Below are 20765 nucleotides of genomic sequence, written 5' to 3' on the forward strand. Positions count from 1 at the left end.
TCCACAAATTTGCGGAATTTTTGCCAAATTCTGACTAGAGTATTCACATCAAAGATTTAGTTTTATCTGCATTATTTCTTTCATGATTTTATTTCAAATTAAAAACAACATCACCATTCAAAACCGTATAGTTTATTGACTGAGTATATTTAGTGGGGTACCCCCACAGTACCCAGTTTCTGAGACAGACTCATTTTTTATATATATATTTTTTTAATATATGGGCGGCATGGTGGTGTAGCGGTTAGCGCTGTCACCTCACAGCAAGAAGGTCCGGGTTCGAGCCCTGTGGCCGGCGAGGGCCTTTCTGTGCGGAGTTTGCATGTTCTCCCCGTGTCCGCGTGGGTTTCCTCCAGGTGCTCCGGTTTCCCCCACAGTCCAAAGACATGCAGGTTAGGTTAACTGGTGACTCTAAATTGACCGTAGGTGTGAATGTGAGTGTGAATGGTTGTCTGTGTCTATGTGTCAGCCCTGTGATGACCTGGCGACTTGTCCAGGGTGTACCCCGCCTTTCGCCCATAGTCAACTGGGATAGGCTCCAGCTTGCCTGCGACCCTGCAGAACAGGATAAAGCGGCTAGAGATAATGATATATATACACACACACACACACACACACACACACACACACAAACTTAATATTTATATACTAAATATTATATATCGTATACTATCACTATTACATACACTATATGTACTGATATATACTTTAACTATACCTATCATGTAATATACTATGCTTTTTATCCACCATATACCACTAAACACACTGCACATGTATGTAACTGTCCACAAAGTATTTGCACTGCTCATTACACGCTTATTTGCACTGTGACTGGTTACTGCCAACTGCACTACCTCACGACCTCCCACACTGAGAGCTGTATATTTTATTACTTGCTCTTATTGGTAATGTTTTATTTCTTTTGGTATTTTGTTTTTTTGTATTTTAGTTTTTTATACGTATAATGCTATTTAGTTTTTGTATTGATCTTGTGCAATGCGGAAATGTTACTGGATACCTTGAATTTCCTCTGGGATTAATAAAGTATCTATCTATCTATCTATCTATCTATCTATCTATCTATCTATCATTTAAACTCGTTTTTGTGCAATATTTCATTTGAAAAACAGTTTTCAAAATGGTGGAACTGACTAGCCTGGGCCCGCCCATCCTAAGCGTGACGCAACACGAGGGCCTGTTGCAAGCTTAGTCTGGCCAGGCAAGCTATCTACAGCTCTTCCAAGCTCCCGAAAAATCGGGAACCAATCAACTTTGAGCATCTCCAACGGCCCTGGGTAGAGGCGTGTTCAAGGCACTGACGTAGTAGAACTGCGACCGGAAGCCATAAATTGTTTACAGAATCTATGCCGGAAGCGCTTCATTCACGCTTCCGCATCTATTACGCATAGATGCTGTATTGAAAGCATTCAACGGGAAGTTCTCATTGAAAACGGAGCAAAGAGCAGCCCTGGAGGTATTTATTGAAAGGAAAGACGTTTTCGCCTTGCTCCCGACCAGCTTCGGTAAGAGTTTAATCTACCAGTTAGCCCCGTCGCGTCACATACGTCAGAGGAAAGAGTGATGTGATTGGTTTAAGCTTCGTCACAGCCTTTTCTGGCTTCGACCAGTAGCAAACTGAGGCATTTCAGGGAGGCGGGTCAACCACGGGCTCTGGGAAACGGTTGGGCTTAATATCTTGGCCAGACCAATAGCTCGGAGGGCTTTGAAGTCGCGTTAGCCAGGCTAGGAACTGACACCCTTCATGTTTCGAAGTCTCGTGAAGATCGCGCGGATAAGCGACGCCTCCCGTGGACCAAACGAACTAAATTCAACATGGCTAAAAACCGAATAGGCCGATAAGTATAATATTTAATTGCAATTAGTTGCCAATACGAATTACGATATAAGGTTACTAAAACCAAAAACGTAATTGAATAGCACGTTAATTAAGAAATAAAGCAAGTTTAAAAATGATTTCAATTCTCCTTTAAGTGTGGAGTACCTCTTTAAGGAATTAACCATGTCAGCAGGTCACACTGTATTTTCTTCCTTAGTTAACAATTACACCAATCTCATACTTCCAGGCAGACAGATTACCTCAACTTGTACTGTATATCAACCTCCAATTATACTCACAATGTTTTTAAACTAACGTGGGATTCACTCAAAATTCAAAAATAAGAGCTTGGATTTGTGCTTTGTTTGGAAATATAAGAAATCTGATTGAAACTGAAAACTGGTCAGAGTAACAGGCTCATCAACAAAACCTGCAGGCCGCAGCATGTGTAAAGCGACTGCAAGTATACAGAAGAAAACAGATTGATGAGAACTAAGCAACAATGCAGCCCCCTCTGAAAGTATTGGAACAGCAAGGCCAACTCTTTTGTTTTTGCTGTACGCTGAAGACATTTGGGTTTGAGATTAAAAATGAACGTGAGACGATAGCTCAGAACTTCAGCTTTCGTTTTCTGATATTTACATCCAGATGAATTAAACAACTTCCAACATGGCACCTTTTGCTTGAACCCACCCATTTTTCCAAGTGATCAAAAATACTGAAACATGTGACTGACAGATGCTACGCCACTTTCTGAGGAGACTGCATATCTGTGTGTTCATTATTTACACTGAAAACTAATAGAAATACAAAGACTTTACCACTTGGTGCAGTTGTTCATTCTCCTCCTGGATACTGATGTTTCTCTGAACTTCAGCATCAAAACTCAGAAGCACAGGCTGGGGTGAGCATGTTAAGGAATGTCACGGCACATCGCCATACTAGGAACTAAAAGTTTTGCAGGTTTTTTTTTTTTTTTGAGGACAGATGATTACGCAACTGCAACTTATTAAAAAAAAAAAAAGATTTTAGCAAAGTGTCCCTATGTTTTTATTATATCAATTGTTTCATGATTATTTCGAAGCAATTTATTAAACAGAATTTAAAAGCTTTTACAAATACAGTTTTTACATGAAAGCAGGTGCGCCGTTTCCTCCCACAGTGATAGTTTGGTGACCTACCCAGGATGTGTACCCTGCCTCTTGATTGGGATTGGCTCCAGCTTACCCGCGACCCTGACGGATAAGCGGTATAGATAATGGATGGATTTGTAAGGAATCCTTGACCTGCAAGTGATGTCAAAGCAAAATAGAAACCCGGATGTCGGCCATGTTGGTGGATAAACAAATGCGGGGTCAAGCGACATTCCGTACAAAACGCAGTCACGCGTGCACAACTCTCTTTGTTTTTCCACTGCTTTAAGCGTTCTTTTACGGTAGCTCTGCCATATCTTTGTGCCGTATATCGTTCTGGTCACAACGGTACTCGTGACCGTGGCAAGTTCTGATTTTTTAGAATTCAGGCCGTGATTCGGAAAGAGGGCGAGGAAACTCTGAGGCTTAGTACGAAGAGGAGACGAGCACGGCTGAACAACATCGGCAGGGCTGATCTAACAGAGGCCAAAACCAAAACAGCTTGTGTTTGCGGTAATCATTTTATCTCAGGTGAGATTCAAAAGCTTTCTTGAGAATATTGTGGAAGAATTTTATTTCGTGTTGCTAGAATTTTGCTATAAAATGAGCGTTCTGTTGTCATGCTTCACTCGGTTGTTGTTATCATTTTAAGACGTGTATTACCATTTCGCCAGCAAAATTATACAATAGAAACAATCCAGACTGGGCACCCATTCAGAAAATGGGCTATGTTTCGTCCAAGGTCGGACTTGATTCTTCGGCAGCCAAACCAGATAGAACGCGATATCTGGGTACTCGATGGTCTTCAGAAAAGTCTGACTTTTTTAAATAATATGGGTCAAAAAACCACACATATCTAGCTTCTCTTTGTATCGAATCTTCGCTCGACCGTTCAAATCGTGGTAATACTGAGAAAATTCAGCATTGTTTACAGACGCGCTTTCAGCGGCTGCCGTCTTAATTGCTTTGTATATCCACCATCATGGCGGACGCTCATGACGTAGCACGTTTTGATCACGTGGTTGCAAGTCATCTATAGACCCCTTTCACATGACGTCACCATGCCGCGAGATTTTGTTAGGCGCCATATTGGAAGACCAAGTACATGCACTCAATATAAAACAAAGTACAAGTGAGAGTAAAGTGACACGATGGATGATAATTCGGGTTATGTGAGTACATTACCAGCTGCAGAAAGGGCACGGTATGTGGAGAAACTGGCCGTGATTGATGGGTTTGACCCGTATGATAAGACTCGCGGCAAAGGAGAATGGAAACATAAGGAGGACCCGACACCAATTCTGCCATCTGTTTGCTACCCAGACATTGTAAACTATTTGTTGTTTACACCCAGTGCCTACACTCAGTGTTCAAAGTATGCCGATATTTTCGGGGGGGTCCCTTTTTCCCTGGGGGGGCTGCGCTTGTCTCGGAGCGCGGATCTCCAAACACATGAGAAGCCTATCTTACGCACATATCACGCGGACTCCACACCTCCACACACGCATCGCGTCTGAAGTCATAACTCATCAGGGGAAATCGTGTCCGCATTGGCATGTTCAAAAAACAACCTCACGTCAGTGATACCACACGCAAGGAAAAAAAAAAAGTCAGGCTACTCAACAACCAACCTGGCAGCAGCGAGCAAGCCCCAAACCATCCTAAATTATTATTATTATTAAATTGTAGAAGTCTGGGAGGCTTGCTCCTCATACAGTTATCAACTTGGGGCCAATTTAGCATGTTTTAAATCTGAATTTCTTGCGTTTGCTTACCTCAAAGTGTCCGCAGATCATGCACAGACTTATCCATTATATCCACAGTTTTTTGCCAAGTCTCACACAGGTTTCTTTCAAGTCTACTGTTGGGCCAATAAATCATAAATAAAACAGCTCAGATTTGTTTAAGTCGTTTGCCACTCCACTTCATTCTTGTGGGTTCACATACTGCTGCCATTATTTCCCCCAATCACGAGTTTGTTGGTCTTCCAAAATGGCGCAGGGTCTGTTTACTTCCGGTTTCAGGTGATGTCAGTGAAAGGGGTCTATAGTGTCTCTGAAGGTCAAGACAAAATATAATAGGAATTATGGACAGAAACCTTAACAGTTAGAACCTTATAATTTGGCAGATATCAGCGATATTTTCAATGTAAAATACTAAAACTGATATCAAGTGACTAGATATCAGCTAGAAGTTCCATCCTTGAAATGTCCTTAAGCAGAATACAGTAAGGATATGCATACACCGGAAAAGAACACTGAGGAAGTTGTGGAGGGAAACGAGGAAAGTATCAGCCCACTGGCGGGAAAAATACGGAGAGAAGCTCGGATTTTGCTCTGGTGCTGAAATAAACGGCAGGATGAACCAATCACGCCATTCTACCTGGCCCTGAAGATCAAAAGCCTGCTTCTGGAAAAACTCTTGAGTCTTCTCCAGATTCTTTGACTGAGTAAGAGGAAAGGAATACGTGAGGATAAGAGGTCAACACAACAACCACCACCCGAAATCAGAAAACGCTGGGACGGTATGTTGAAATCGAAATTAAAACTGAAAATTATTTGTAAATAATCTCTGACCTGTACTGCACTCAAAACAATACAACAGCACATTACTTGACGTTGTACCTCACAAACAAACTTTTTTTTTTCCCCAAAAAATAACCACTTATTACAAATTTGATTTTTGTAACACATTTCAAAAAAGTTGGGACAGTAAAGCATTTACTACTTTATAATATTGCCATTCCTTCACACAACGTAGGGCTGCGTACCGGTACTGTGCCATGAAAATCGATTTGGTACAGGTCCAAAATACCGGATCATGAAGTACCGGTACTGTACCGATATAAATTTACACCAAGTATCTGCTTATTTTGTGACTGAAGATGCGTAAATCCTACCACAAAGACGAAAATTTAGCACTGGAAAAGACATAAAATGCCGCGCTGAAATTTGAAATCAGAGCCATCTTTGATTTGAGATCCTCTCGCCACAGTCTCACGAGACATTGCGAGAGCTTGGCTGATCCAGCGTTCTGATTGGTCAAAAAGACTCAAAAGCAGGTCAGCCATTTTTCCTTTGCTGGCATCGGCGGCCTTTGCTGCTTTGTGTAATTTTGCCGCGTAAGTTAAAGGCCGCGGACTGCGCGTAGTCTGTAGTACTCTAGTGTAGTCACTTCTCGCTGCGAGACAACTTATGACTTTTTGCCCCAAGTTAACTATAGGGTGACTGAGAAGTGAGGTAGGAAACCTAGTTATGTTTGGTTTTCTTTGAATAAAGATACTGACAAGTTGTCAACAGTTTATTAATGTTTCTGTCATTATTGAAGAAGTTCAGAAGAATTTGTCAAATCGTTCAGGTACAGGTACCTAAACCTCTGTACCAGTACCTGATGTTACGTTTAGGTACGCAGCCCTAACACAACGCTTAAAAGATGTTTAGGAACTGAAGACACCAAGTGATGAAGCGTTTCAGGTGTCATTTTGTCCCATTCTTCCTGCAAACTAATGCCGCTTTTCCACTACAAACGCGGCTAAGTCGGGCTGAGCCGTGCCGTGCTGAGTTGGGCTGAGTCGAGCTGAGCGGGGCTGTTGGAGTTGCATTTCGACTACAACCGCGCTGAACCGTGCTGGCTGGAAGTGGGTGGACACATTGGGTGGAGTTAGCGAAAGTGGGTGGACGTCACGTGATGTCGTTAAGCAGCGCAAACAGTGACATCAGTGAGCTTTTAAGCGGTAGTCTCACGACCCGAATAGTAAACAATAAACATGGAGTCGTTAGTGTTGCTGGTCTTGGTTCTGTGGCTTATAGTCACCGACAACGCCAACAGATACTGGCAAGAGCGTTTAGATGAGGCGAGGCGCATAAGGCTTCAGAAATTCTCGTAATTCTTCTTCTTCCGGGTTTACGGTGTTTACAGATCCCAGCGCGCTCGCGGGGCGTGTGTGGGCATGTGAGGACACTCCTCCTCACCAATCAGTGCACAGGGGAGTGTCTGCTCACGCCCCCAGCCTCACTCGGCTCGGTTTGGCTCGCTTCAGCCCCACTCCAAAACCGTGCGAGTTTTAGGGGCTAAGCAGGGCTGAAGCGAGCTGAGTCGTGCTGTTCTTTGGTAGTCGAAACGCGAGCCGTGTCGGGCTGAAGTGAGCTGAAGTGAGCTGAAAAAGGGTAGTGGAAAAGGGCCAAAACAGGTCTTAAGGTGTGCAACAGTATGGGGTCATCTCTGTCATTTCAAAATTCACCACACATTCTCTAATGGGCACAGAGGGGACAGGCACCCTCTTCTTCCGCAGCCCTGCCTTTGTAATGTGTGCAGAATGTGGTTTTGCATTGTCTTGTTGAAATTTCCCTGGAAAAGACGTCGTCTTGAAGGCAGAATGTGTTCATTCAAAATCTCAATGTGCTTTTCCGCATTAATGCTCCTTCACAGAAGTGTAAGTTACTTTGCCAAGGGCGCTGACACAACCCCATACCATGACAGACCCTGGCTTTTGGACTTGTCCCTGGTAACAGTCTGGATGGTCCTTTTTTGTCTTTAGTCCAGCGCACACGGCGTCCATTTCTTACAAAAAGACCTGGAATACTGATTCGCCTGAACACAATACACGTTTCCACTGTGTGATGGTCCATCCCAGATGCCTCTGAGCCCAGAGAAATCGATGACGCTTCTGGACACCGTTAACATAAGGCTTCCTTTCTACACAGTAAAGTTTTAACTGGCATTTGTGGATATAATTCTCCATTTTGGTGCTTGACAAAGTAATCCTGAGCCCACATGGTTATATCAGTTATAGATGAATGATGGTTCTTGATGCCATGCCGTCTGAGGGATCGGAGATCATGGGTGTTCAGCTTAGGCTTGCGCCCTTGCCCTTTATGCACCGAAATACCTTCAGATTCCTTGAATAATTTAATAATATTATCCTGTGTAGAGGGTGAACTATCTAAATCCCTTCATATCTTATTTTGATGAGTGTTTTTTTTAACATTACAATTATTTCCTGACACATTTGTTGACAAACCGGAGATCCCGACCCATCTTTGTTTCTCAAAGTCTAGGCCTTTCCTGGATACTGATTTTGTACTAAATCACGATTACAATCACCTGCTTCAAATCACATCATTATTTAATTGCTTTACCTCATTACTAGCCCTAAATTGCCCCCGTTCCAACTTTTTTGGAATGCTTTGCAGGCTTGAAATGCAGGAATGGATGCATTTTAACAAATGAAATGAAGTTGATCAGACAAAACGTGAATTATCTTGAGTTCATACTGTCTGTAATTAAATACTAATCAAAGTAAATTTAGAAATCACTGCTTTCTTTTTCTTAAGTTGCATTTTCCATACCGTCACAACTTTTTCTGATTTGGGGTTTTAATAATACATTTCTACTAGGCCTACTGTGTAGACCAAAACATTGTGATGGCTTGTTACTTAAAACAATGAAAAAAAAGGCGCCACTGGGCAAAATAAATATTATAAATACGTTATGCAGGAACAGAACATAGAGGTGATGGGAAAGAAATAATGGGTGGTAAAAGAGAGCAACTGGGCTTCCTTGAAGACGTTTCACCTCTCATCCGAAAGGCTTCTTCAGTTCTGTCTGACAAATCCCAACGACTCTCTAGGCCGTTCATACCCAGCCCCCAGTGACCCACACCAACAGGATGACTCAACGACACCTTAAGGCCTCTGCATGCTCTTGCGACAAGGCTTTCGCAGATAGCTTTTCGCAGACAGTTGTAATTTACTGTTGAGCGGGGAGTAATTGAGGTATTTCACCTGATGTCACAGGGTCACGTGACGCCCCGGTGTCCGCCATTTTGGACGGCAAGCTAGCTAATGTCAACAACAGTAGCTAGTATGTTACTGTAGCAATGTTTATGTTCAGTCATTTGGATGACTGTTAAAACCTTTTAGTCTCAAGTTTTTCCTTTACTGGATTTACTAGTTTACTGAGCTAGCGCGCGTCGGCCGGCTGGCCGGCTAGCGCGCGCTAGCTCCCGGCTTGCCCGAGCGCGCTAGCTCAGTAAACTAGTAAATCCAGTAAAGGAAAAAAACTTGACTGAAAGGTTTTAACAGTCATCCAAATGACTGAACGTAAACATTGCGACAGTAACATACCACCTATGATGTTGTTGACATTAGCTAGTGCTAACAGCTAGTTGCTAATACACTGCTACAACTACACCGACCCTAATAATACAGTTCTTAGTCATTGCCTGGTAACAGCAAATTTATAACGGGCCATGTCTCAACAGACTAAGAAGTTATTTCAATGACATTTAATAACATTTTGTTTATTCTGAGGACCGAAAGTAAATGAAAATGTGAACAAACCTTAGCTGTAATAAGATGGCGACCACCGGCTCCAGGGACGACCCGCTGATGTAGGCATGTTACCCAGCCTGACACAAAATATTTGTAGGTATCCAAACTCTTATACGCTTTCAGATCAATACCTGTGTATGGCGATGGGTTTTTAACGACATAGGTATACAGATCATGTGGGCCGAAGTCAGGTAAAGACGAGGGCTTCGTGTACTTCCGTACGTCAGTGAACAATCCTGGTGGAAGCAGGTAAACGTTGTTCTCTAAGCCTGCTAACCTCAATTTTTGCAAATACCTCTCCCTCTGCTCGCCCTGTAAATGCCCTACGTCGCTGGATAGTGAAGGTGTTTTCTGCATCTCGCTCCTTTTTCTTTTATGTTTTTCGTTTGTCGCCTTCCTCGCATTCAAACTGATTCGAGCCGTGACGTCCAAAATGGCAGCATCACATGACTTGGTCACGTGAGTGAAATACCTCAATAGGCGTGCGCGAGGTTATTCACCGCCACAACGCAAGGGGGCGCGAAGTCGCTAGGAGTAGTTGGTGGGTGTGGTTAGTGGAGTGTTTATCTCCAGTTACTTATAATGACTAGAACTTTTTTTTTTTATAATGACTAGAACTGGAGTCGTATAGATGTACGTACTTCCTCACTTCCTCAATCAACCGCTCTTCATGCTGCTCCATCTTCGCTCGTGTTTTTAAAAATGGCGGTCGTGAAAACAAAACAAACCGGGAAAGTAGGGAAGCGGAAGTGCGTGTACAGCGGATGTAAAGTGGACCAATCAGAGCCCTCTTGTCTGCGAGGCTTCTGCGGTAGTCACAATTTTTGGGAGGTGCGCGCAGAGCGTCTGCAAAGGTGGGGGGGGCTACGCAGACGCTATCTGCGATACCGTCTGCGAGGACTGGGTTGTCAGCATAAATTGGTCTTTAGGATTGCTTTTCATCCATGAGAGGATAAATACCTGATACTCCCTATTATACCCTGTCCACACTAGGGATTTTGTACCGATACGATACTACTTTCGTACCGCAACACCTGTCCACACTAGCAACTATACCGGTACTGTAGCGGTATAACTGTATCGGTACGAAACCCACAAATGTATGGGTTTCGTACCGGTACAGTATCGGTACTGTAGCGCTTCGCTGTAGTGTGGACAGATGAAGCGGCTCTGTATCGATACAAATATAATGCGCATGCGCAAAGTCACACACCTCAATCGATGTCTTCGCTGAATAAAATAGTGAAGAACGGAGATTCGTTTTCTTTGTTTCTTTCTCAACTGCCTCGCACGTTTTATACGATTTGACTGAATAAATGACCACCAGAAATACAGACTGTACATTGACAACAAAAAGCACACACGCGTTGTTTCATCCGCTGGAAGGAAGTTACTCGGTAACCACGGAAACATTTCGCGCACGCGCATTTCAACTACCGTGAAAGAAAACCGCAAACATTTCTCGCTAGTGTGGACAGATGCACTAAACTGTACCGGTATACTTTGTATCGATACAGTTATACCACTATCGTACCGGTATAAGTGTGAACACAGCTTTAGTCAGACAGAACTGAAGAAGCCTTTCGGATGAGAGGTCTTCAAGAATCTTCAAGCAAGTCCAGTTGCTCTTTTTTACCACCCACAGTTTACTATGACCCGGATGACTGAGAATCTTCACAGACATGGGAAAGAAATAATATTTTAAATAATACTACCTTTTAAACTTTTATTAAACAACCATTACAAAAGCATAATAAATACATAAGCTTTATTATTTTTATGCTGGTGATTTAAAAAAAACAAAAAAAAACAACAACTGTATAACAGTGTAAGAGAAATTATATATTTCTAACATGATACAGTAATCATCATACAGATAAATAGCACAATAATTGAAGATACTCTGCATAATAAAGGTAGTAATTTCTGTTATGATTATTAAGTATTCTTTCTCTATGTGGAAAGTTGTACGTCGTATTTACTGGAAAACACAGAGCAGCTATGCAAGGACTAAATAGGCATGTAACAATTCACGACTCAGTTTTCCTAGAAAATAAAATAGATAGCTAGAAGAAATTTTTATTACCAAAAAAACCTGCAACATTTATTTTCCTATTTTTCATCAACTTCAATCCTTTTGTCAAATTAAAAAAAGAAACTTATTTCATTTTCTTAAATCACCAATAAGAATTATTCACCCACATTTGTAAAGGTTGGAGTAAAATAAAAACAGACTATTAACTGAAATATTCCTTTGATTAAAAAAAAAAATAGGCCTTTTCGTAATAAACCTTTATGAACATTTTACATCTCTTTTCTTTAGCATATGTAGCCTGGTATTAATCATGATACATTTTTTTATTCCATCGAATCATCATAAATTTGTATCACGATTATAAATTTGGATCAGGTTTAAATGTCATAGTCATGGCCTAATGATTAGAGAAGAAGCTTAGGGACCGAAAGATCACCGGTTCGATTCCCTGGAATGGCTGAAGTGCCCATGAGCGAGGCACCTAACCCCCAACTGCTCCCCAGGCTGTTCTGGGTATGTTATATGTCGCTCCGGATAACAGCGTCTGCTAAATACCATTAATATAATGTATATTGTAAAGTTTATTTGTTTTCACAGATGTCTAAAGAGTTTCACAGACCTGTTAAATATAGCAAACAAAACGTAACCACAGGAAATTTACACTACCGTTCAAAAGTTTGGGGTCACCCAGACAATTTTGTGCTTTCCATGAAAAGTCACACTTTTATTTACCACCATAAAAGTTGTAAAATGAATAGAAAATATAGTCAAGACATTTTTCTGGCCATTTTGAGCATTTAATCGACCCCACAAATGTGATGCTCCAGAAACTCAATCTGCTCAAAGGAAGGTCAGTTTTATAGATAGTTTTCACATGACGTCACAGAGTCAGGGATTCCCTGGTGGCGGCCATCTTGGAGGGCAAGCTTACCGTACGGGTCACTGAGCACACATTGTAGCGCACGAGTTACATTCATTTATATATTATTTACATTTATTTAAAGCTAGCAATGGTGCAAACTTGTTGTATTCACGGCTGTCGTAATAGGTCAGATGATGAAGTCAAGCGGAGCTTTTATGGAATTCCCACTGTACGGGAGCATGAAGGCGAGCAAACAAAGAAACTCAGCGTACAAAGGAGAAATCTATGGCTTGCGAGAATCAACCGCAAGGATTATCAGCCTTCCAAACACAGCAAAGTCTGCTCCGATCATTTTATAAGTGGTAAGCTGTTTAAATAAACAAATCAATTGTGTTTAAGTTTGTTTTTGGAAACCAAAACATCATGTGAACAGTCTCTGGAGAATGCCTAACTGGAACCGCTGAGTGTACGTTTACACTGTAATGTACACTGAATATCGCTCGTTTGTCACGTTTCTATTTGAAACTTGTCACTTCACTCACGCAAGGGTCATTTTTGAAAAACATTTTAGGTCTATCCTGTAGTCCCGAGCGGTGTGCAGGACTGCGCAAATGTGCGCAGCTTCCCGATTTAAACTGTTTTTTTCTCATCCTTATACTTCCTGTTTCATGGACTGTAACGGATTTGCTTATTTAGTCATTTTAATACAGAATTTACTTTGAAATTATAATCAGACACTCCAACGCCCCCCCTAAAAAAAAAAAAAATCGGATCTGCGCGATTCAGGCGGCATCCGCCAAAAGGCGCGCTGTGAATATATAAAGTTGTATATATCAGACAGCCTTTAAAGTTTGATGAAGTCAGTTTCAGGCTTTGGAGCAGGCTTTGGCAGTTTCAGGCTTTGGCAGCCCTGCATAGTCACTCAAAAATGCATCTTTGTCCACTTCGTAGGGGTCAATTCCCCCAATCAAGGCCAGTTTGGCTGCATACCGTGAGATGTGTATCTATAGACTTCTGTTTGCTTGATTTTGCCGACATTGATCTTTATTTTAAAAAACTGACTATATAACTTCATAAATTCGTCCGAGATAATGTAGCCAGTAGTGGCGATGGTCCGTTTTGTTTGCCCTCCAAGATGGCGGCTGGGGGGCGTTCCCCGGAATGTCGTGACGTCAGTGAAAACTATCTATAGCTTCTCTAAAGAGCTCAACTGTTTTCAGCTGTGCTAACATGATTGTACAAGGGTTTTCTAATCATCCATTAGCCTTCTGAGGCAATGAGCAAACACATTGTACCATTAGAACACTGGAGTGAGAGTTGCTGGAAATGGGCCTCTATACACCTATGGAGATATTGCACCAAAAACCAGACATTTGCAGCTAGAATAGTCATTTACCACATTAGCAATGTATAGAGTGGATTTCTGATTAGTTTAAAGTGATCTTCATTGAAAAGAACAGTGCTTTTCTTTCAAAAATAAGGACATTTCAAAGTGACCCCAAACTTTTGAACGGTAGTGTATGTATATTTTTATCCTGCATTTGTTAGCTTGTTTTTTTTTCTTGCTCTCCACTCAAACAGCTAATTCTGTAATGAATACATACTAGGGTTGGGTATCAACACATGCCATAATTCGAATCGATTCGGATTTGCAAGCTAACGATTTGATTCAATATCATTTCAATAGGAATGATAAGAAATATTATCGAGCAAAAGTCAACCTGAGGGTGCAACGGCTAGTAATTGCCTTTAATATTAATCAGAACCCGTCTATTTAATTATCTGGGTATGTAGAATCATAGCTGAAATTAACCTAAAAAAAATTTACCCCCCAATGCATATTAGCCTAAAAGACTGAGTCATAAATGTTGCGGATCAATATCGAATTGGGTGAATTTTAGAAACCTATTAATCAAACAAACAATATTTTTGCACACCTCTAATACATGCAGTAGTTGCGTGTTTAAGCTAAGCAGCTAGCAAGTGATTGTTAGTCACTAAAGCATCGTTAGCTGGCTGCATTATGCTGTGTTCACACTTATACCGGTACGATAGTGGTATAACTGTATCGATACAAAGTATACCGGTACAGTTTAGTGCATCTGTCCACACTAGCGAGAAATGTTTGCGGTTTTCTTTCACGGTAGTTGAAATGCGTGTGCGCGAAATGTTTCCGTGGTTACCGAGTAACTTCCTTCCGAGAATATGGTGGATGAAACAACGTGTGTGTGCTTTTTGTTGTCAGTGTACAGTCTGTATTTCTGGTGGTCATTTATTCAGTCGAATTGTATAAAACGCGCGAGGCAGTTGAGAAAGAAACAAAGAAAACGAATCTCCCTTTCTCCCCCCTCACTTTCTCCCTCTTCCCCTCCCTTTCTCCCTCTTTCCTTCTCTTCCCCTCCCTTTTCCCCCTCTCCCTTTCTCCCCCCTTTCTTTGCTCCATGTAGCTCCACGGTCGTTTTGAGCCATTCTGACGTTTTATTTACAGCTGGAAAGCGCGTGCGTATTGTACTGTATGAATAACCCGGAAGACGTAGGAATGGTTCATTGTGCATGCGCATTATATTTGTATCGATACAGAGCCGCTTCATCTGTCCACACTACAGCGAAGCGCTACAGTACCGATACGAAACCCATACATTTGTGGGTTTCGTACCGATACAGTTATACCGCTACAGTACCGGTATAGTTGCTAGTGTGGACAGGTGTTGCGGTACGAAAGTAGTATCGTATCGGTACAAAATCCCTAGTGTGGACAGGGTATAAGTCAGGTAATACTTTAAACCATCATAAAACATTATCATAATATGAAACTGTCATAGTCGCCTACCTGAACAGTGTACACAAGGTAGTAACGAAAGAGGCTCGTCCTCAATTTGTTAACAGTGGGTCTGTAAACATCCTCCAAGCGGCTGAAGAGTCTGTGGTCCAGGTAGCGCCAATATTCCTTCAGTCCAGGAAGGTCATAGGCCTGAATGAACTGCTGAAGCTGCTCGATTATTTTATCCACCTGGGTTTTGAAGTGCGTATTAGTATACACATGACTTAGCAATTCTGCACCACACCATTACATCCCTGACTATGATAAAGTCGTTAATGAAGATGGATAAATGAATAAGGAGTCGGATGAGACAGTGAAAAACGCCAGTGTAACTGTGACATCAGCAGGGCACATAACCACTACATTCTCATGAGAATCGCAAAAATACAGCCAGACATATCAGCACCAGAATCTCTAAAGCATATTTATTGTGTTTCAGGATGGAACTTCCCTTTAAGTTAGCTTTAAGACAGGAGCGAAAAACATGTATTAAGTTTGAGGTGATTTAACATGGTTACATTGTGCTACTTGTGATTCTGTATGTGAACGCAATGCACTACCTAACTTCCTTATAACACTGTGGTGTAATGGTTAGCACGGTCGCCTCACAGCAAGAAGGTTCTAGGTTCGAGCCCAGCGGCTGACAGGGGCCTTTCTGTGCGGAGTTTGCATGTTCTCCCCGTGTCTGTGTGGGTTTCCTCCGGGTGCTCCGGTTTCCCCCACAGTCCAAAGACATGCAGGTTAGGCCCCGGTCACACCGCCCGAACTTTGCTGGAGCGGTGAAAAAAATTCATCACCGCTCGTAACCGTTCACCACCGTTTAACAAAAGTTGGCCCCCGTTAAAGCAACGCCGTATACGCTCGGCCACCGCTGATGTTTCTCGAGGGGCCCTCTTACCGCTCCGAAAGTTTTGAGCTGCACAAAATATTGCGAGCGGTGAGGAGGGGGCAATTTTCCGCCCCGGCAAAGTTCACCCCCGCTCCACCAACGCCCAGTCAAAGTTTGGCACCGCTAGACGCAAGTTCGTGGACGCTTGGGTCCGCTAGGCCAACGCAGAAATCTTGAACGCTGGACCACCACTGCTTCGCCAGCGTTGCCCGGGCGGCGATTAAACTTTGCACAAACTTCGGTGGAGCGGTTGTAAGCGTTTTACGAGCGGACACGGGGTTGCTGGAACGGTGTCGGGCGTTGAAGCAGCTATCCATGGCGGCGATGAACTTTGGTTTGGCGTTGGTATAGAGGTGTCGGAGCGGGACCAGAATTTGGCTATAAATACAGGGAGAAATGGACCAGCAGCTCATTTGGAATCGAGCTGCCATTGAGTTCAGACCTCATCTATATCGAATTTGCTCAAAGTTACAGTAAAACTATCACCATGGATGCTGAGAGACTTGCTATGATTGGTGCTAAACCAACTTTATACCCCCGCCGAGCCAAAGCCCGCATGCGCAGAACGCCGCTATACCAACGCTCGCGTCACCGCTAAACCAACGCTCGCTACCGATAAACCAACGCTAAAGCAACGTCGGCTTCAGCGGTGCACCGCTAAGCCAACGCCCGTGTTTTCGATTTTTTTCCCCATTTTGTGCGCGGTGACGAGCGTTGTCGAAATTCGGCCCCCCCTCCCTATCGTTCAAGGAACGCTCCAGCAAAGTTCGGGCAGTGTGACCGGGGCCTTAGGTTAACTGGTGACTTTAATTGACCGTAGGTGTGAATGTGAGTGCTTCAGATGGGTTAAATGCAGAGAGGAAATTTCACAAGTGTGTGAGGAATAAAGTTGTGCTTTCTTTCTTTCTTTCTTTCTAAATCATAACAGAGACTTTATGAAATTTAATGCTTCTACATTTAAAAAAACACTCTAAATGAAATGAAACAAGTCAATATTTGGTGCGATAACCCTTTGTTTAAAAAAATAAATAAACAGTCTCAAGTAAAACGTGTGCAGATTTATAAGCAAATGAGCTGTACATTTTACTGAGCATCTTGCAGAATCAGCTACGGTCCTTCTGGAGACTCGCTTCTTTTTATTGCAGCAAAAATATACGTAAAGTAAGCGACGTCATGACTGAAAAAAATAACACTGATCGATCAGTTACGTTACTTTGAGATACTTACTCGAAATCCTTTCTCTTTGTCAGCTTTGATTTCAGCATCTAGATGTTTGAGTGTGCTTGTAAATCCACGGTAGATTAAATATTCACGCACGAGATCATCCGTCCTCTCCACCGCTGAGGCCATCCTTACATCTGCAGCCAACAAGAAATATATATTAGTCTATTGTGAAATGAGTTTGTATCAGAAACTGGGTACTGTGGGGGTACCCCACTAAATATACTCACAGTCACCCCACTAAATATACTCACAGTCAATAAACTATACGGTTTTGATTGGTGATGTTGGTTTTAATTTGACATAAAATCATGAAAGAAATAATACAGATAAAACTAAATCTTTGATGTGAATACTCTAGTAAGAATTTGGCAAAAATTCTGCAAAAGTCTACAGTTATCACTAATTGTATTTTAAGTTGTAACTTTATCCACCTAAGGATTGGTGCGCTCACAGAATAATCATAACCGTAATAAAACATCATGCAAAATATTTGATCGCTGTTGTAACTCCATTTTCCGCAGACCCAAAACCAATACGATCGTGTGTTTTGATCTAAACGGAAAGCCTCAGGGTCAAGGTCACTACCTCACCAAAAGTAGTAACTTAAAATCACTACGCCATATAAAAATTTAGTTATAAATCTGCGATTTTGTTTTTTAAAACGAAAGCTGAAAAGTTAGGTATAGAATATGTTTCTTACAGAATATGTTACGATGGTAGCTGGTCTTGTATGAATTTCTCATCTCATCTCATTATCTCTAGCCGCTTTATCCTGTTCTACAGGGTCGCAGGCAAGCTGGAGCCTATCCCAGTTGACTACGGGCGAAAGGCGGGGTACACCCTGGACAAGTCGCCAGATCATCACAGGGCTGACACATAGACACAGACAACCATTCACACTCACATTCACACCTACAGTCAATTTAGAGTCACCAGTTAACCTAACCTGCATGTCTTTGGACTGTGGGGGAAACCGGAGCACCCGGAGGAAACCCACGCGGACACGGGGAGAACATGCAAACTCCACACAGAAAGGCCCTCGCCGGCCGCTGGGCTCGAACCCAGAACCTTCTTGCTGTGAGGCAACAGTGCTAACCACTACACCTGTATGAATTTCTGAGCTATAAAATGAGTTGTGGTCTATTTTTTACCGTAGCGTGTTATTTGTGTGCGGGGAAGGACACAAGTTAACAATTTGCATGTGTAGAATGGAATTTTCCACTTTAACAGAAGTTGATCGTGCTTCCATTTGCGGTCTTTCTGTTACACGAGTGATCTGTTCCGACGTTATCACTGAAAAGTTGAGTTTTGACAGTTTTACTTTGTTTTAGTCTTGCAGTATAAGGCAACAGAATGTTTATTTTTCATCTTACTTTCATATTTCGTAGTGCTTGCGTGTTTTTGGCCAATATTTTGCAACCATGGTCAATTTAGATCGAACTTTTGATAGAATCTACGGCCAGTCATTTTGCCCCGCCCCCGCCTTGTGCTCCGTCCGGTGCGGTAGTGATGTACCGTTGCTCGCACACCGCAGCAGAGACCCGCGTGACCTTCAGCCGGTATAGTCGCTGTTCTTTTACCGCCGCCGTTATTCTCATCTTTCCGGTGCGTTCTTGATTTTTCCATTGTGTCCTATGTCGCCATATCAAATACCCAAAATGTATCATATTATTCATATTTAAGTGAATAATCAATTCAGTCATCATAACTTGGCATTTTTAACCCAAGCAATCAAAAAGAGGAAATGTATTCAGTATTTTCACTCATCTGTGAAGGCGGGGCTTTAATTCTTCATGATGGAGTTATTTTATATGGAAATCAATTTTGCAAAAGCATTTGAATTGTAATCAAAAAAAATTTCCACAGTGGAGGCCAGATAAAGCAAGATGCTATCTTTATTCTTATTAAACATGACAAAAGAAACATTGAGTGTTAGGTAAATGCAAAAAAAAAAAAAGTAAAATTAGAAAATTTATTTTTTGACCATAATGCCCCAAATGAGAGACCAGTTTCTGAGACGGACCCAAATGAGTTACATGATTTAGATGCAGGTTGTTCCCCATGCAGGCGGCACGGTGGTGTAGTGGTTAGTGCTGTCGCCTCACAGCAAGAAGGTCCGGGTTCGAGCCCCGTGGCCGGCGAGGGCCTTTCTGTGTGGAGTTTGCATGTTCTCCCCGTGTCCGCGTGGGTTTCCTCCGGGTGCTCCAGTTTCCCCCACAGTCCAAAGACATGCAGGTTAGGTTAACTGGTGACTCTAAATTGACCGTAGGTGTGAATGCGAGTGTGAATGGTTGTCTGTGTCTATGTGTCAGCCCTGTGATGACCTGGCGACTTGTCCAGGGTGTACCCCGCCTTTCACTCGTAGTCAGCTGGGATAGGCTCCAGCTTGCCTGCGACCCTGTAGAACAGGATAAAGCAGCTACAGATAATGAGACGATTGGTCAGAAGGTGTTTAAGTTTCTATAACAGCAACTTTGGCAATAGCTCAGACTGCAAACTTGTCTTATGGACTTTCAACATCACACTGTAACTACGTCATGGATGACGTCATTCAGTAATAAATACTTTTTTTAACTTTTGTTGGCAAATCGCTTTGGTGAAAGATGAATAAACACAGTGGGACGTGCTGTTATATGAAAATAATCAACGCTGAAGTGATAACAGCATCACATCACCCTGTCGTTGATTATTTTCCCACAGCAGACCGTCCCAAACTGTTTACTCCTTACAAAACACTTGAACACTACCAAAGGCATGTCATGTCTGCATTTTGTCTAACTATAGGCTGCCAAGTAAACACAAAGATCTACTTTATGCTGTTATACCACAGACTTTACACACATTTTATAAAATAACCAATAAAACGTGTAACAAAGTGAAATTACGAAACATAACGGTCAAATTAGCTAACGAGCTAATACAGCTCTTTACAGTCATACATTATCATCATTATCATGTGTGTATTGTACCCTATATTACACCTAATAAATAATTACATAAAATAACTGCAAACACAAAGTGAATTATCTTAATAAAACAGCTTACCGATACACAACTAGAGTTTAGAAAATCTCTTCCGGTTTCCTGTTTTCGTGCCTCGGGCTGGTCACATGATTTCACTTTAGGTCAGCTGACAAGCACGTGCATTAAAATGTCCAGAAGAGGGCGCGCGATCTTTGTGCAGTATTTCCCTGTATCCGAAATCGCTCACTCGTTCCCTACTCCCTACTCCCTACATAGGGAATTACTACATAGAGGACTATATAGTGAGCTAATTGGTAAAATGGAAAAAAAACCGCTTTCGGACACTACTCCGTCGCGCTGGTATTTACGTCATTACTGTCGCACAATTAAAACGTGCCAGAAAATAATAAATCCATGTATGTGTTTTTGTGATAAATCCATATTATACTGAGCGCATTTCCCACATTAATCAATACAAAGTGCCTATATTTTTCAGTTTTGTTTTTTAAATCACTTTCTTCTTTGCCGCTGCCTTTTCTCATCTCATTATCTCTAGCCGCTTTATCCTGTTCTACAGGGTCGCAGGCAAGCTGGAGCCTATCCCAGCTGACTACGGGCGAAAGGCGGGGTACACCCTGGACAAGTCGCCAGGTCATCACTGGGAT

General features: G+C 42.2%; 1 protein-coding gene across 2 annotated transcripts in view; it reads right to left on the reverse strand.

The window, feature by feature from the left end:
- Nucleotides 1-20257, reverse strand: part of wdr91 (WD repeat domain 91) — a 54967-nt gene extending 34710 nt beyond the window's left edge. The window contains exons 1-5 of one of the 2 annotated variants that reach the window (XM_060935579.1): nucleotides 20182-20257; nucleotides 17140-17270; nucleotides 15033-15212; nucleotides 5211-5418; nucleotides 2662-2744 (exon numbers count right to left, since the gene is read on the reverse strand). In XM_060935579.1, the coding sequence (XP_060791562.1) occupies nucleotides 2662-2744; nucleotides 5211-5418; nucleotides 15033-15212; nucleotides 17140-17262 (594 nt within the window). In that variant the 5' untranslated portion in view covers nucleotides 17263-17270; nucleotides 20182-20257. The remainder of the gene's footprint in view (nucleotides 1-2661; nucleotides 2745-5210; nucleotides 5419-15032; nucleotides 15213-17139; nucleotides 17271-20181) is intronic. The other variant, XM_060935580.1, reaches the window with a different exon arrangement.
- Between the last annotated feature and the right edge of the window lie 508 nt (nucleotides 20258-20765).

The sequence above is a fragment of the Neoarius graeffei genome, chromosome 12 (genome assembly GCF_027579695.1).
Source record: "Neoarius graeffei isolate fNeoGra1 chromosome 12, fNeoGra1.pri, whole genome shotgun sequence".
NCBI lineage: Eukaryota > Metazoa > Chordata > Actinopteri > Siluriformes > Ariidae > Neoarius > Neoarius graeffei.